General features: G+C 39.3%; 1 protein-coding gene across 7 annotated transcripts in view; it reads right to left on the reverse strand.

The window, feature by feature from the left end:
• Nucleotides 1-13,234, reverse strand: part of REV3L (REV3 like, DNA directed polymerase zeta catalytic subunit) — a 190,881-nt gene extending 177,647 nt beyond the window's left edge. For 3 of the 7 annotated variants that reach the window (XR_005241308.2, XM_008007324.3, XM_008007323.3), the window contains exon 1: nucleotides 12,674-13,234. Coding sequence is in view for 2 of the 7 variants with exons in the window: in XM_008007324.3 (XP_008005515.3) it covers nucleotides 12,674-12,812 (139 nt within the window). In the remaining 5 variants the exon portion in view is untranslated. Of the gene's footprint in view, nucleotides 1-2,003; nucleotides 3,596-4,245; nucleotides 8,537-12,673 lie in introns of those variants that run through there. The other 4 variants (XM_008007327.3, XM_008007326.3, XM_073022416.1 and 1 more) reach the window with 4 other exon arrangements.
• Nucleotides 13,235-15,705: the final 2,471 nt, after the last annotated feature.

The raw sequence follows: 15,705 nt of genomic DNA on the forward strand, positions 1-15,705 counted from the left end.
GAATATATCTACATACTATTTAATTACACTGAACTTATAAAAATTGCATATCAGATTGATATTAAAATTCTACTATCACCTTGTAAACACATATACATTAATTCAGTCCAAATGGGAGCACGAATTTGAGAGGAGACATTAATATTGCATCAGAAAAAAAATGGGTTAATAGAGTACCAGGGTTTACTATAACACACACACACACACACACACAAATGTGAATAAGAGTATATTCACGGTCACTGTCACATCTCAATAATGGTTATTATCAAATTCTGGAAGTGTTAGAAGACACTCATCTCAGATTTTGCTTCACTCTTTCTTCTGTTTAAGTGGGTAATGGCCTAATACATGTTTTCTCATTTAATCCTCATATGGTATGAGGTAAACATTATGCTACAACCCTTTAGGCAAATTAACCTCTCTATGCCTCATTTCCTCAACTGTAAAATGGGGATAACAGTTATATTTTATAGAACTGTTGTGAAAACTAAATAGCTTAGAACAGGGCACACAGTCCTTACTCAATAAATGGTTTACCACCTCTATTAGTAAAATGATGTAAAATTAAGGTATTTTAACTATAATAACATGGCTTCTATTTTCAAAACATTAGGCATTATCAACTAAGGTGTGAGACATCATAATTAATCTGGATACCTTTCTAACGACTTCATTTAAAAATTAAAAGACATGCCGGGGGGTGTGGTGATGGCTCACGCCTGTAATCCCAGAACTTTGGGAGGCCGAGGTGGGCAGATTACCTGAGGTCAGGAGTTTGAAACCAGCCTGACCAACATGGTGAAACTTCATCTCTACTAAAAATACAAAAATTAGCCAGATGTGGTGGCACGTGGCTGTAATTCCAGCTACTTGAGAGGCTGAGGCAGGAGAATCATTTGAACTTGGGAAGTAGAGGTTGCACGGAGCTGAGATTGCGCCTCTACACTCCAGTGTGGGTGACAGAGTGAGACTTCATCTCAAAAAAAAAAAAAAAAAAAAAAAATTAAAAGACAATGTTGTTAAACAAAACCTAGGAATGTATGTAGAAAATACATGGTGATGAGAGGTGAAGCTCTGGGCAATAATAAATCATTTAGTCCACATTCCACAATCCTAAGCAGGTTTAAAATACAAAGGCTTCCATTTTTGTGTGTGTTACAAATTCACAAGAGAGCAATAAATCCTATTGAAATGTCACTTTTACTGTGACATCTAGAATACATACTTTCAACATGTTCAATCATGTTTTTTTTTTTTTTTTTAAGGCACTACTGATGGCTTTGGAAAATAAGGTTCTTTTCAGGCCCTGATGGACCACTTATAAAATACAGCCACATTTTTAAAAAGTGTTTTTAAACAGGCAATTACCTAACCTGTAGATATGTCACTAACCAAATGTAAAAAGTCTCACACCACAATGTGCAGATGTTTTAGTTTCTCCCAATGTGAGGAAAAATTCCATCTTTCAATTCAATTCAAACATTTTAAAGAGCATTCAGTATATGAGGTAATGTAGCAGATTCTGGAGATGACAGGTAAAGTAACATAAGTAACATTTATGTTACTATATATGCCAGACATTTGCTGGTTATCTATTCAATCATAACAACGCTGTGCTGTAGAAATTATTAAAACTCACTTTACAGAGGAGGAAATTAATGCTAACATAAGTATAATAACTTGCTCAGGATCTCTCAGCAACAGAAGGCAGTGGGGTTGAGAAGTATGAGGTGGGGCCCATGAAGATAGCGCCACATGACTATTCTTAGAGACAAACACAATATTCATTGTAATAGATCGTTTAACAGCAATGTGGAAGGGGACGAAGACTTGGAAAACCAAGGAGATAATCTTTGGGAATGGGCAAAGGAGTCACAGAAGGCTTTAGAGGTTGATATTTAAGTTGTTACTCAAGGATGAGTAGGATTTACCAACTTCAATGCCAAGGCTCACCCCCACCCCCCTCACCCCCAATATATTAACCAAAATAAATTACTTACTTGAAATTGAGAAAAACAATTTTGAGAGAAATCTTCCTCAGATATATTATTCCATAGTTTTAAAACAAATAATATGATGACAGTTTAATTTTTAAGTTGCTTTTATGTGGCTTGTCTTGGGTTTTATTCTGAAATGAAATTTAGATTAGTCATTTTCTTGTTCTGAGAAACTAGGAGTATGCCAACATGTTTTAACTGTACATTTGTCACATATCAACATGTATTCTTATTTACACAGTCTTTCATTTCACCATCTCAAACAAAACCTAATTTAGTATATAAATTACTCTGAAGTATAAAAATATATATGCAAAACAATATATTTATTTTAATTCTTGTTATACTTCCTTGGTAATTGTAATAAATGGAAGAAAAATAGAAATCTTGTGAACTGTTATATATTACACAAGGCATTTTTGAGGTAACACACTTTCTTTTACTATTTGAATTGTTTATATAGTAATGATCTTTGAACCCAAAGAAAATTAAATAACTGCCCCAAAGTAAATTGAGCTCAAATTCTTAGTATTTCCCAAAACTATCATCCAAAAAGAAAATATAATTGGCCAAAAAAAAAAAAAAAACCACGAAATTTTCCATTGACAATTACTACTCATTTTTCTCAGAATTTACTTTGCTAGGCGTGTATTCAATTTCTGCTACAGAAAACAGTCCAGTTTACCAATCCTAATTAAGCAACAAAGTATTTTTCATTTATAAAATGAAATATTTAAAAACCTACAGAGAGCTGGAAGAAACACAAGATCATCTGGAAAACTTAGAAGGAATGACAGAAAACACACACACCAAACAAAAACACTAAAAAGGTTAAATAGGCTGTCATTAAGAGGGTCTTACTTTTACTTACTTTTACTTATAATACTTATGTTTGGACAGTAGACACAGTTCTTTCTAATTGCCTAAGACACTCATTCCTGCCTTATCTGTATTTACATGGAAATTACAAGTTAACACAATTTCACCCAAAGTTCACTGTTCCTTAACTCCCATTATTTCCTCTTATTATCACTATGATGTTAAAATGGCAGCCAGATACCAAAGTGACATACCCCATACCACAGCCCATTTCTCACTTTATAAGTTATATTTCTTTGAAATATCCAGTGCCAATGACAATATCCTCTAAAACCTACTTTAACCCAACCTATTTAAACTTGAATCATTTTTCACTTAGATTATCTTTTCTTTTTTTTTTCTTAAAGAGACAGGGTCTTGCCATGTTGCCCAGACTGGTCTCAAACTCCTGGGCTCAGGCAATCTTCCTGCCTCTGCCTCCCAAAGTGCTGGGATTATAGGTGCCCAGCCCTAGATTATCTTTAATTGAGTGAATTCTAATCCAATCAAAAGCAAGATGAGAGACTATTTAATTATAGCACCAGAGGAACTTGAAAGGTTTCATATATTCCCTCCTTCCTTTTTTGGAAATTGCATACATACAATTTTAGTATCAATTTTTGTTTATGTTTGCCCTAAACTCCTTTTGCTATAATCTTGTTTTCTTAAAGATACAGCCAAATCATCATAAAACAAATCCTACCATAATCTATTCTAGATTATAGAAGATTAATATTATTATATATAATAATATATATTACATATTATTATATAAGAAGATTCTAAGCACTATTAGACACCGTAGGGTCTCAAAGATTTCTGAACTACATATGTGCAGTTCTTTTAATAATTCCTCTGAGGTTCTGTATTTTTGTCTTTCAATTATTATCAATGCCTTCCTCCAACATTCCCTCATGTTTTGGGGGGAGAGGAGGTCAGTATGAGGAGATGAGAGCTGAAGAGTCAAGATCCAAGATCCCCCATTTTCAAATCCAGCCTCACACCAACCAACACTAGGACACTGGACAAATCCCTGAGCCTGCTATGTAGATTTGTTTTCTTTATGTAAAACGAGTACATTTGACTAGAATGATGTTTCTCACCCCTTTTAACATTGCAAATAAAACTTGTTAGCAAAAAAAATTTTAGCACACTGGGACAACAGGAGGGCATCTGGAGGCATCTACATAGTGCCTGGTGAAAAAAAATTATATTTTCTAAGTACAGAAGATAAAATTTAAAGTATTATGGTAGATATTTTTTGACATATGTAATGCTGAAAATTTTAATATGAATTTCAAAACCAAACTTTTTCCCATCAAGAATATCTCAAAATTAAAATCATGCTTTATTTCTGACAAACATACATGCACTATTAGGCAGTCACCTTGCAGAGCACATCAAACGCATATGATGAGCAGCATCCAATACAGGTGAATACAGACAGTGAGGCCTGGAGCTGGGCCACCAGGGACACCCTCCCTGCTTCCTTGTCCTCTCACTGTAAGTGGGTTGCACCTTGTGGTAGGTGGCATGTTCCTTTGGCACGTGAATACAAACTCCAGTAACAATTCCATGATCCCTTTCCCACAAGAGGCAGCTGTACACTGTGGCTGGCTGCTGAAGTAGATTCCAAGTAGTAAGGCACACCTCATTTAATGCACTTAAAATATCAAAAGGAGCAGTAACTGCTGGTTGTCACTCACCATGCTATCTGTTCACAGGAACCCCAATGCCTTCCTTCAGCCCCCATTCCACTAGGACTACCCTTCTGTGAGCCATGTAACAGCAACTGAAAACTTTGAATTAGAAGATTTCTAACAATACCTAAAGTTAAAAACAGTATTGCAGTAATCATTCTTTTGTAACAACTATTATGGTCTTTTATTTTTAATTTCTTACCAATTCCTGTAAGCAAAACATAACTTAAAAATATTAACTTTGAATAGTTTACATGCACGTGATTTTAAAATACTGAAAAATTACCAAACCGTGTACTTAAAAAGTTAGTCCACCTTTGTCCTCTAGGCAACCACTTCTACACACTGGAGGCAACTACTGTCATCAGACTCTCCCGTATCCTCCCATGCACATTACATTCTATATTTGCCCATATATATATATGGATTTTATTATAATAAAGAATTTTATTCTAATACATAGGCATATATAGTATACAAAAAATACATATTTTAACCACACAAATGGCAGCAAACTGCCCATGCAGTCATGCCTCTTGCTTTTTTTCCTCGTGTCTTAGACATGGCACCACAGCAGTACACATAATGTTCTCTCATTACTTTTAAAGGCTGACTAGTATTTTGTAGAATACATATACCATAATTCACCCAACTACTTCCCTACTGATACATGTTTAGCTTGGTTCCCATCTTTTGCAGTAACAAATAATGCTGCCACAAATATTCTTACATATTTATTTGACATATATGCAAAATCTTCTAGAGAATAAAATCCTATAATGGAATTACTAGAACAAAATATATCTGTGTTTTAAATTTTGGAAACCATTTTCAAACTGCTTTCTATAGAATATGAACACTTTATAATCCCACCAGGCTGACCATTTTCCCTTCTTCTCACCCTTCCCGAGTTATACTATACATAACCTTTGCTCATTTGATAGGTGACAAAGAGTATGTTGAAGCTTTAATTTACATCTTTATTATATTATAAATAAAATTGTACATCTTTTCATATGAATTCTCTTTGCTAATTTTTCTACTGGATTATTTTCTAGTTCTTTGTATTAAGAGGAACTTAGCCCTTTGCGAAGTATACAAATAAGTTTTACTAGTCTGTTTCTCTTTAACTTTGTTTGATTTTTCCCCCTATACAGAATTTTATTTTTATGTCCTAAAATCCAGCAATCTAGTATGCTATTAAAGGACTTCACCAATCCTGGATTATGTAAAAAGTAATTACCCTACATTTTTTGTTTCGTTGTTTCATATTTAAATCTTTAACTCCTCTGGAAGCCAACATTCTTTTTCCAGATGACTAACTGGCTAACCCAACACTATTAAATAATTATCCTTTTCCCTACTCATAAATGAAGGTGGGATCCATTTTCATATACAAGTTGAATATCTCTTATCTAAAATGCTTGGGACCAGAAATATTTCAGATTTTTTCAGATTTTAGAATATTTGCAAATACATGAGATATCCTGAGGATGGGACCAAACCTGAATGTAATTTTATATAATTTTAAATAATGTTACACATGACACAAAGTTGTTTTGGTTGTTTTTGAGACAGGAACTTGCTCTGTTGCCCAGGCTGGAACGCAGTCATACAATCATGACTCACTGCAGACTTCACCTCCTGGGCTCAAGCGATTCTCCTGCCTCAGCCTCCTGGAACCACAAACGTGTACCACCCTGCCTGGCTAATTTTTGTATTTTTTTGTAGAGATAGGGTCTTTCCATGTTGCCTAGGCTGGTCTCGAATTCCTGGGCTCAAGCAATCCTCCTACTTTAGCCTCCCAAAGTGTTGAGATTACAGACATGAGCCACTGCATCCAGCCTGAAACAAAGTTTTGACTGCGACCCACTATAACAAGGTCAGGTGTGGAATTTTCTACTTGTGGCATCCTGTTGGTGCTCAAAACATTTCAGATTTTGAAGGATTTCAGATTATGGAGTTTTGGATAAGGGATGCTCAACCTGTATTAAGTTCTCATATATATTTGAGTTAATTCTAGTCTTTACTCTGTTTTAGTGCTGTCATGTGCCAAAACCATGTTACTTTTCAAAACATTTTAAAATTAAAAGTACTTTACATACAAGTAAGAATAATAAAACCAGAAATTACTGGCTTGCTTTAATATATGAATCATTTTGCAGTTCCTAAATGCAATTTATATAATTAAGTTCAATATAATCATCATGCAATCATACATTTTGGTTGACACATGTTTTGGAGACCATTACGAATCTCATGTCTCTTACTACATTTCTGGAACCATATCTAGAAAACCAATTTTTCCTTAATTTTTGCACATGAATCTTTTTAGATTATAAAATCAGTACATGTTCTCTATAAAAAACCTGAAAATATAAAACATACCTTCCAGAGATAACCAACTTTTATACTTTGGTGTATCTTTTTCCACACTTTTAATAAGTGACTATTTTGTAAACTAATTTTTTTCACATAATACAATGACAGCACTTTCCCATGTTATTACACGTACTTCTAAAACATGTCTTAAACACGTCCTCCCAAATGAATATACCCAGTTTATGTAACCATTTACCAATTGTTGAACATTTAGAGTTGTTCTCTGTGATGATTATCATCTATTTATTAATCCTTGCAACAAATGAGTTGCAAGAATTAATAGATGAGTTTCAAGCACTGTGGTAAACATTAACTCTATAATGGTGAGGAAAAAGAAACACATTATCAGGATTTCTGGAGCTTACAATCTATTTGGAAAAACATGTTAATCTCTAAGACATAAAATTACAATGACAGCAAGTGCTATGAGAAGAGTTCATGGTGCTTTGAGAGTCTATGATAGGGAAGGCTTCCCTGAGGAAAGATAAATTGAAGTTTAGGTGAAAGACAAGTAAAAACATTCTAGGCAGGGGCAACGGCAGGTACAAAGCCCTCACTGTGGGAAGGAGCATGGCAAGAACAAGGGACTGAGATAAGGCCAACATGGCTGGAACAAAAAGAGTAAGTCAAGAACATGGCTCAAGTCATGACTAGACAGAAAGGTAATGGCCAGACTATGCAAGACCTTGTAAGACAGGTAGATGCCACCATATAAGACACAGAGTTTTGTCCATATCCTGAATGCAATGGAAAGTTACTGAAGCATATCAAACAGTAGGGTGATGTAATCAGGTTTGCATTTTTAAAAGATCCCTCTGATTACAGGAAACAGATCAGAAGGGGACAAAGTAGATTGGGATAAACCAAGATTAGGAGGCTACTGTACTAAACTTGACCAAAAATGCTAGTAGTTTAGGGTGGTGATGATTATGAAAAGAAGCAGATGGATTCAAAAGACAATCAGATTTGCCAAAAGATTTATGTTCATAGATTAAAATCCCTAAAACTATAATTATTGGGTCAAAAAGAACATTTCAAGGATTCTAATATACATTGTCAAACTGCCCTGCAAAGAGCAGTTTTCTTAATCTGTCAATTACCTTGTAGCTGTTCCTCTATCTGAAATTTTAAGTTCCTTAAAAATTCCTTTAACGTGACTAATCCATACTGCCTTCACGAAGTCTTCCCTGACTCTTGCCTGGATATAGAATGTGTCTCCCACTGAATCCTTGCTCTGTCTTACACACATTTCTATAGTCCAGTCATACTGCATTTGACTTAAGTTTACATGCCCATCATGTCTACTACACTGTGAGCTTCTGGAGGGTAAAGCTGTTCTTAAGGCACTTAAAGCTAAAATAACTTGCTACTCAGGGCTTCAAATACACGCTAAAAAAAAGTGACCAATTTGTTTGTGATGAGTCATCAAATCTCCATAGTGTTCCTGAAAATCTCTCCAATAACTGTAATCAAATAGGTGTTATACGATCTTAAAATATTTTTAAATAACTGAGTAAAAAACAGAGTATGAACAAAGCAGATTCTGTTACAGAAATTTTTGAACCTGAGTTGTTGATACACGCTAGTTTTTAAAATTCTTATTGCAAATGTAACTCCAATTTACCAAAAAAAAAAAAAAAAGGGGGGTTATTCTGGTAGTTTCTTATATTTAACTTTATAAAATAGAAACAATGAGAATATATTTATAATTTGAATAAGCATCTACGTAAACTTACATAGCATTTCAGAATTATCAATTTCTTACGTTGAAAAGTTTGATTTCATGGCTAACAGCAGCTAGAACGATCTATCAAAATCTTCTCTAAGCTAAAGGAAGTGGCAGAGTTCCTTAGAGTAATCTTAAAGACAAGCAGCTCCCTCTATAGTCTGTCTGGCCTACTTTGTTTAATTACTTGCTTTGTGAACATCTCCCATTCTTCTATTTACTCCTACTCTGCATCTCAGCAGGGAAGCTCTTTGAAAGGATAGTTCTGTTTAACCTGGTGCTGAGGAAACTGTGAGAGCTGTCTAAACTCAGCATGAAGTGAGTTACATCAAGCAACTAAGCAAGAGTAGAGATGTGGAAAACGGACAGCTTCCCAAGTCTACCTAAGTCGAATCCTCAAATGAAGCCTGATGGTTTTATCTGTAGTGAATTCTCTGAGTGGTCACACCTATATTCAAATCTAAATGAAAAAATTGTCCTATACTTTATTCATAACCTTTCTTCCCTCCATTAATACGTTACCAAAATGTTGTTATAAAAGAAAAGTTAACAATTTCTTCTGTAAATGATATTGCTCAATTTGATTATGTCAAAATAATGTTCAAGACATTTAAAAAACTAGTTAAAGAAATGGAGAGGAAGTTTGCTTTTGTTTTTTAAAAAATTCCGTAACTCAGATGAAGAAACTTTACATGATTCCCTTGAATCAATATCCTCAGTTGGCAAGGGATTAAATCACTCAGGATTTACCATTCAAATCTGAATATCCCACTTTTTTTTTTTTTTTTTTTTTAAGGCAAGGTGTCGCTCTGTTGCCCAGGCTGGAGTGCGGGGGCGGGATCTTGGTTCATTGCAGCCTCAACCTTCTGGGCTCAAGCGATTCTCCTGTCTCAGCTTCCCAAATAGCTAGTACTACAGGTGCACACCACCACGCCCAGCCAATTTTTGTTTCTTTGTCTGTTCGTTTTGTAGACTATGTTGCCCAGGCTGGTCTCCCACTCCTGGGTTCAAGGGATCCTCCTCCCTCTGCCATCCAAAGTGTTGGGATTAGTGGCATGACCACAGCACCCAGCCCTGAATATCCCTCTTTTTAAAAATACCTTTTCAAATTTCACCAACTTAAGACATGGGAGTTTTTAAACCCAAAACGATTTATTTCTTAAATTACTCAAGATACGTCCTCAAAACACAGAACAATCAAAAGTCAACTGGACTGTTTTCTAAAGCAGAAAAATGCTTTTCATGCAATAATGGAAAAACTAAACTAGTAAAAGAGTATTAATCCAATCAGTTCAGAATTTGTAATATAATTTTGAAATGGCCACTTCATTTGAGAAAAAATATCTTTGGTTGCTATTTTTCAGGATCTCATTTGTAAGGCAAACTCAATTTTGAAACATTTTCTCTCCAAACCAAGGTAAAGCATTAAGGACCTCCCAAAATAATTCCTATATATGAAAAAAGTCTGTTTATGATATTTTATGTAGCATAGGTTTATCATGTGTTACACATTTTTATTACCTTATTTTACTTGTTAGTAAAGATATAAACTATAAGGATATAATATAAACTACATTTATATCTTTGCATTATGTTTACATCTTTACTTTTAAACATATGTCTTCATTAAAAATTCTAGCATTCAGTTTTACTAAGTCAGACTGGCCTCTCTTTTATATTAATAATTTTCACGTTTTATTTTATTGGACTAGTTTTCCGTGGGGAGATAATTCAAAAGCAGATAATTCTGCAGTTTTTGATTATGTTTAATTAATATTAATCTCACTGGGAGTTTCTGACATACTAATAAAAATGCTGGCTTGGTTTATGAAAAGTGTAAACTCTAAATGTATGCCAATGACTTCAAATTTTTTCTTGTTGAAACAAACATTTTTGTTGTAAACTGTGAACTATATAGCAAATTCAATTTGATAATGCTTAATTTAAAATTTGACTTTCTCTATATCAAGTTTTATGTCTTTCAATGTACATATAAGAAGTGTCACTTTTTAATTCATTTAAAATATAAATTTCAAAGCATATACCAAAAAAAAAAAAAAAAAAAAAAACACAGTGGGGTTTTTTAGTCTTTGGTTTTTACGGTGTTTTTTTTTTTTTTTTAAGTAAGGGGCTGGTAATCTATTGTGGGATGTCCATGAAGGATGAAATAGGAAACAGTTAATGTGTCTTTTTAAAAATATTCAGAAAAACAAAAGCATATAATATTCTATATTTTTAAGGAGCAATTTCTAACGTTATAGAATTAGTTAGCTTATAGTGAAACTCATTTATTTCCACAAACGAAACTTTCCTATAAAACAAAGCTTGACTATCTCTCAGGTAAACGTATTTAATGACTTGTGTGGAGGAGAAAAAATTATGTGTGGAAAAGTAATTCAAACAATACAAGCTGTAATACACAGAAATGCCACAGTATATCCTATTAGCATGTCCCTTTATGATTCGGAAATCTGGTTGAACAGAGCCATATCAACTTCACTATCTTATCCTTCCTCTTAATCTGAAGTGAGAACAGAGCATTACAGTGAAATTCCAATTGGAAACAAAGACAGCCATCTAAAAGGGCAGAAAACCTATTTTATAGAACACTTCATCTCCTCGATTTCCCAGCCTCCAAAGTTTCAAGTGTTACACTTTCAACACGTTAAAAGCACTCAAATTCCCCATCTTTCCAGGTTCATATCAAAATCATATTCACTAGTTTAAAAAGGAATATGCTACCAAATCTCACGACATTGACATTTTAACAAAGAGAATTCACATTAAAAGATAACAGCTTAGAATGAGTGCTTGTGTTTGGGAAAGCGCTATTATCTTGGTAGTCCACAGAAACTGACTGTAGTAACAAGATAAATGGTGATGAGGGCAAGGAGCATCAAGTGGGAAATGCTATCTAAAATCCCATAGGGCAATTCATAGCTAGAGGGAAGAGCATCCTTTCCTAGGAGGCATTATTTCCTAGAACTCCATTATTTCATGGAAGCAGTTCAAAGCATACAAAAAAGCAAAACCATTTTAAAACACCTAGTAAATTGGGCCTCTATCTTTTTTATATTATCATAAACCCCAAGAGTTTTTGAGAACGTACCTTCTGCACTGCTGTCTCTCCCCTTCTCACCCCTTCTTCAACATAGTTGTGTTTAAAAAATATACCTGTACTTAAAACGCAAGCCTACAGCCCAGTCTAGGAGCTTTTCAAAATGTCTGTGCTGCTGAGTCTGGCTGTGGTTCCTAACAAATTCACCCCGTTAAGTGTGATATTTTACGTTGGGCAACATAAACATGCATTTCCTACTTTCATGGATGAACATTTCCTGAAAGCATTGCACCTGAGGATGCTGCCCTGTCCCCAGACGCTCTGGCACTAAACTCTAAGGAATCAGACCTGCACTCACAGCAGAGTCACACGGTCACCCCAGTGAGAAAGATTATCTGGCCCCAGGCGCCACTCTCTTCGGCCCACTGCATCTCCGGAAGGGGCAGAGGAGAGCGAGGGTGAAAAGAGGCCATGGGGAGCGACTGACAACAAGGCTGACACTTCCCCGTTTCCAGAAAGCGGCACTTCAGGGACACAAGGGATGTCCGGGGTCCCACTAGCGACCGACCTCAGAGCGGACCCTACGAACCCGTCCACCGATGGGCATGGCGCGGCCACCTGGCCCGCCGTCCGGGGCGCTCGCGGCTTTCGCTCCCCCGGCCCGCGCCCTGGAGTGCGGCTCCCGCTCCCGGCCGCCACACGCAGTGTAAACACTCGGCGCTCGCCGCCTCCCTGCCCGGGGGTGGGGGCGCCGCGCAGCGCTCGCGCGGACCCACATTTTTGCGCCTCTTGTCACGCGCGAGAGAAAAGGCGAGGAGGGCGTAGGGGAGGGAAGACGCGGCAGCGATCCACGGAGACGGCCGGCGCCGGCGGCGTGCGCGCGTGTGCGCGGCGGGGAGGGCGGCCCCGGCGCCCCGCCGACTCCCGCTCCCGCCCCGCGCCCGCTTACCTGCCGGGGTCGCTCCGAAGATTCGCACCACCGGCACCTTCTTGACAGGGGCCTGGGTGAGGGGGGATTGGCAGGTATCCAGCCCCTGCAGCGGGCTGGCCATGTAGTAGTCTGCAGTCACTATCCTCACTGAAAACATGTTAGCCGCCGCCGCCACTGCCTCCCTTCACTGGCGACCCGGCAGCGGCAGTAGCAGCGGCGGCGGCTCCCTCCGCAGCGGCGGCGGCGCCCCCTCCCCTTCTCGGCTCGGCCCCCTCCCCTCACACACAGACACCTCGAGGCGCGGCGGCCGGCGGGCGGGGCGGTGTAGGCGCTGCTGCCGCCGCCTCCTCAGGAGCACCCGGCAAGAGGCCGCAGGAGAGAAGCCCTCGAGCTTTCGTCTGTGCTGGTGCTGCCGCCACTGCCGTGGCCGCCGGGAATCACACGGGCTCCTCGGTCCCAGGCTGCAGCTCTTGTTGCCATGATGATGATGTCACGGACGCAACCACTGGGGGAGGGGAGAGGGGGGTGTGTGTGGCGAAGGGAGGGCTGCGAGTAGTGCGGGGGAGGGGGCTCGGCGGGAAAGGGAGCGAGCGGGCGGGCGCCCGGGCGGAACACGGAGGGCGGGGGCCGAGAAGGTGCTTTCTCCCCCGCCCCCGAGGCACGCAGTGAGGGAGGCGGCCGGCGGCCGACAGGGCCCGCGCGGGATCGATGACTCGGCCGGCGGGCACGGTCACCTGGGTGAGGGGCAGCGGAAGGGGCGGCAGAGCACCGATCTCATGGATGGGCTTCGAGGGGCTTGCGGGAGGGGTGCGCCAGTGTTCGGGGCCGTTTTGGCGGCTATGCGGGATTGGCAGGAGCTGCGGTGCTCACAATTGCCTCGCCGACCGCCATTTCACATCCAGCAGAGGAGGCGGGGGCAGCCGCGGAGACGGTTTTTCACAAGGTAAGAAAATCCGCCCGCGGGAGGAGGGAGGCGAGGCGCAGATCTCGTGCCGCTGCGGCCTCGCGGGAGGGAAGGGCGGGCTGGCGGGCGGGCGGCGGAACGGGAGGGGCCGGGTGCGGACGCAGCCGGCCCTTCTCAGGTAACGCCGCGGCTCTGCGCGTGGCCCGGGGGCGGTGCGAAAGGTGGGGGCGCGCGGGCGCGGGCTTCGGCCTATAAAAGGGCCGCCCTAGCGCTCCCCCTTCCCGAACGTGCCGCGCGAGCCGCCGTGCTCCCTCCTCCCTGCTGCTGCAGTGTCTGCGCGGGGCCATTTAATGAGATTTGTTCACGCACGGCTCTTAGCTTTGCGAGGGGTTGGCATATCCAGTGCACAGGGATTTCCCACTACCGTGTTTTTCTCCCGCCCCCTTCCTTCGCTCTCGCCCTAATATATCCTTCGTTGGTTTCCTTGGCCCCGCAGGCTGCGTCCCGGGCACGCGCAAGTACATGTAAGGACTTGTCAGCTCCCGGTGACCTCCCTCCTCCCTCGTCGCTCCTCCCCCAGCGGAATGTAGGATTAACAGCCTTTCCGAGAAAATTTTGGCCAAAGAAAAAGGCCTGTGAAAGCCACCGCGTTAGACGTGGCCTCCTCGTTTTTCACTAACAGGTTATGCAGGGTTTTACTACCCGAAGGCGTAAAAGCACCACCTTGGGGAAGGGCCGTTTTCAATAAACAACTTTATTCAAAAATCGAGAGCGGGTGAAGCGATGCAGTTAGGGAATTTTTGTTTTAAAGAGTAGTAACATGCAACTGGCTTGGCTATTAAATTGGAACCAAGGGGTTCCTCTCTGACTTGGCTACTGATATTGGGCATGACCTTGGACAAATAATTTTGTTTCTTTGGGCTCAGTTTCTACATATGTAAAACGGGAAGGTTTCTCTTAAAAACTAACCCTGAAGGGTTTCTTCTCAACAAAAAGATGTAAACTGTAGGAGGCGGAAAGCGTGGGTTCAAGTTCGAAATTTGCCCCTGAATTAGGACCCTTGACACATTTCTAACCCATCCAAAGTAGAGATCGTTCTTTTACATTTATGTGTTATACAGGTGCATTTGAATAGTTACCAGGTTGCCATGTGTTTGAAGTGGTGTGAGAGCTACTCGTTTGGAACCGTTGTGGATTTTCAAATAGGAAAATCAAAAGGCCCAAAGGGACAGGTCACTGGTAAGAAGCTGTCTATAAATTCCCTAACATATAAATGCTAATAAGAACTTACGCTCCGAGGGATTTGAGACTGATTACTACAGTAAATTACTTTGTAGTTTTTAACCTCAGAGCATGATTATAAACATAGGTGGCAAGATTTCTGCTAACATGCTGGAAATTAGTTAATATTTTTAAGAGGCAAAATCTCTTAATTTGAAATTTTAGAAGGCTATAGAAGTGATTTTAAAATATGACTACCATGCTAAAATGTATTTTTGGTAAAATAAATATTTTGTACATGCCGAATGTTAGATACACAATACCAGTGATTCTCAGTGTTCCATGACACCTAGCATTCTTTAAATGTTAGTATTTTGGCTCTTACTGAATTACATTTTTGGGTATGGGGCCTGGGAATCTGTATTGTTAGCAACACTACCTGCCACCCCGTGATTCTTAAGCAAAATAAAATTGAGAATCCTTGTACTATATTATAATCAGTGTATCCATAACTTTTAAATTATAATATTCCTAACTAGAAAATTGTAAAAGCATCAAATTAACAGATTTGCTATTTCGAGAAAATGGTTTCTTTCCCCTTACCTCTTGAATCAACGTTATTTACTTTAAGAAAAGGCAGTTGCAACCACAAGTCAAATCCTTCTAGAACTCCAAGAATGTTCACTCTTGAAGAAAAACATTTGCAGCATGAAATTAGGAATGTTGTGTTCATTGCATGTAATTTAGTTTTAAGCTGATGCTCAAATTGAAAACCTGACAATAACCCCCTAATTAACCATTAACCACTATCAAATGGGTTTTATAAATATATTCTTCCTGAAGAAAGAAAATGTTCTGGAATTTTGAGTCAGAGAATATGAACTTTAAACCGTCATTTAGCTAAGTGATCACTTATTTTTTGGAA

The sequence above is a fragment of the Chlorocebus sabaeus genome, chromosome 13, assembly GCF_047675955.1.
Source record: "Chlorocebus sabaeus isolate Y175 chromosome 13, mChlSab1.0.hap1, whole genome shotgun sequence".
Taxonomy (NCBI): domain Eukaryota; kingdom Metazoa; phylum Chordata; class Mammalia; order Primates; family Cercopithecidae; genus Chlorocebus; species Chlorocebus sabaeus.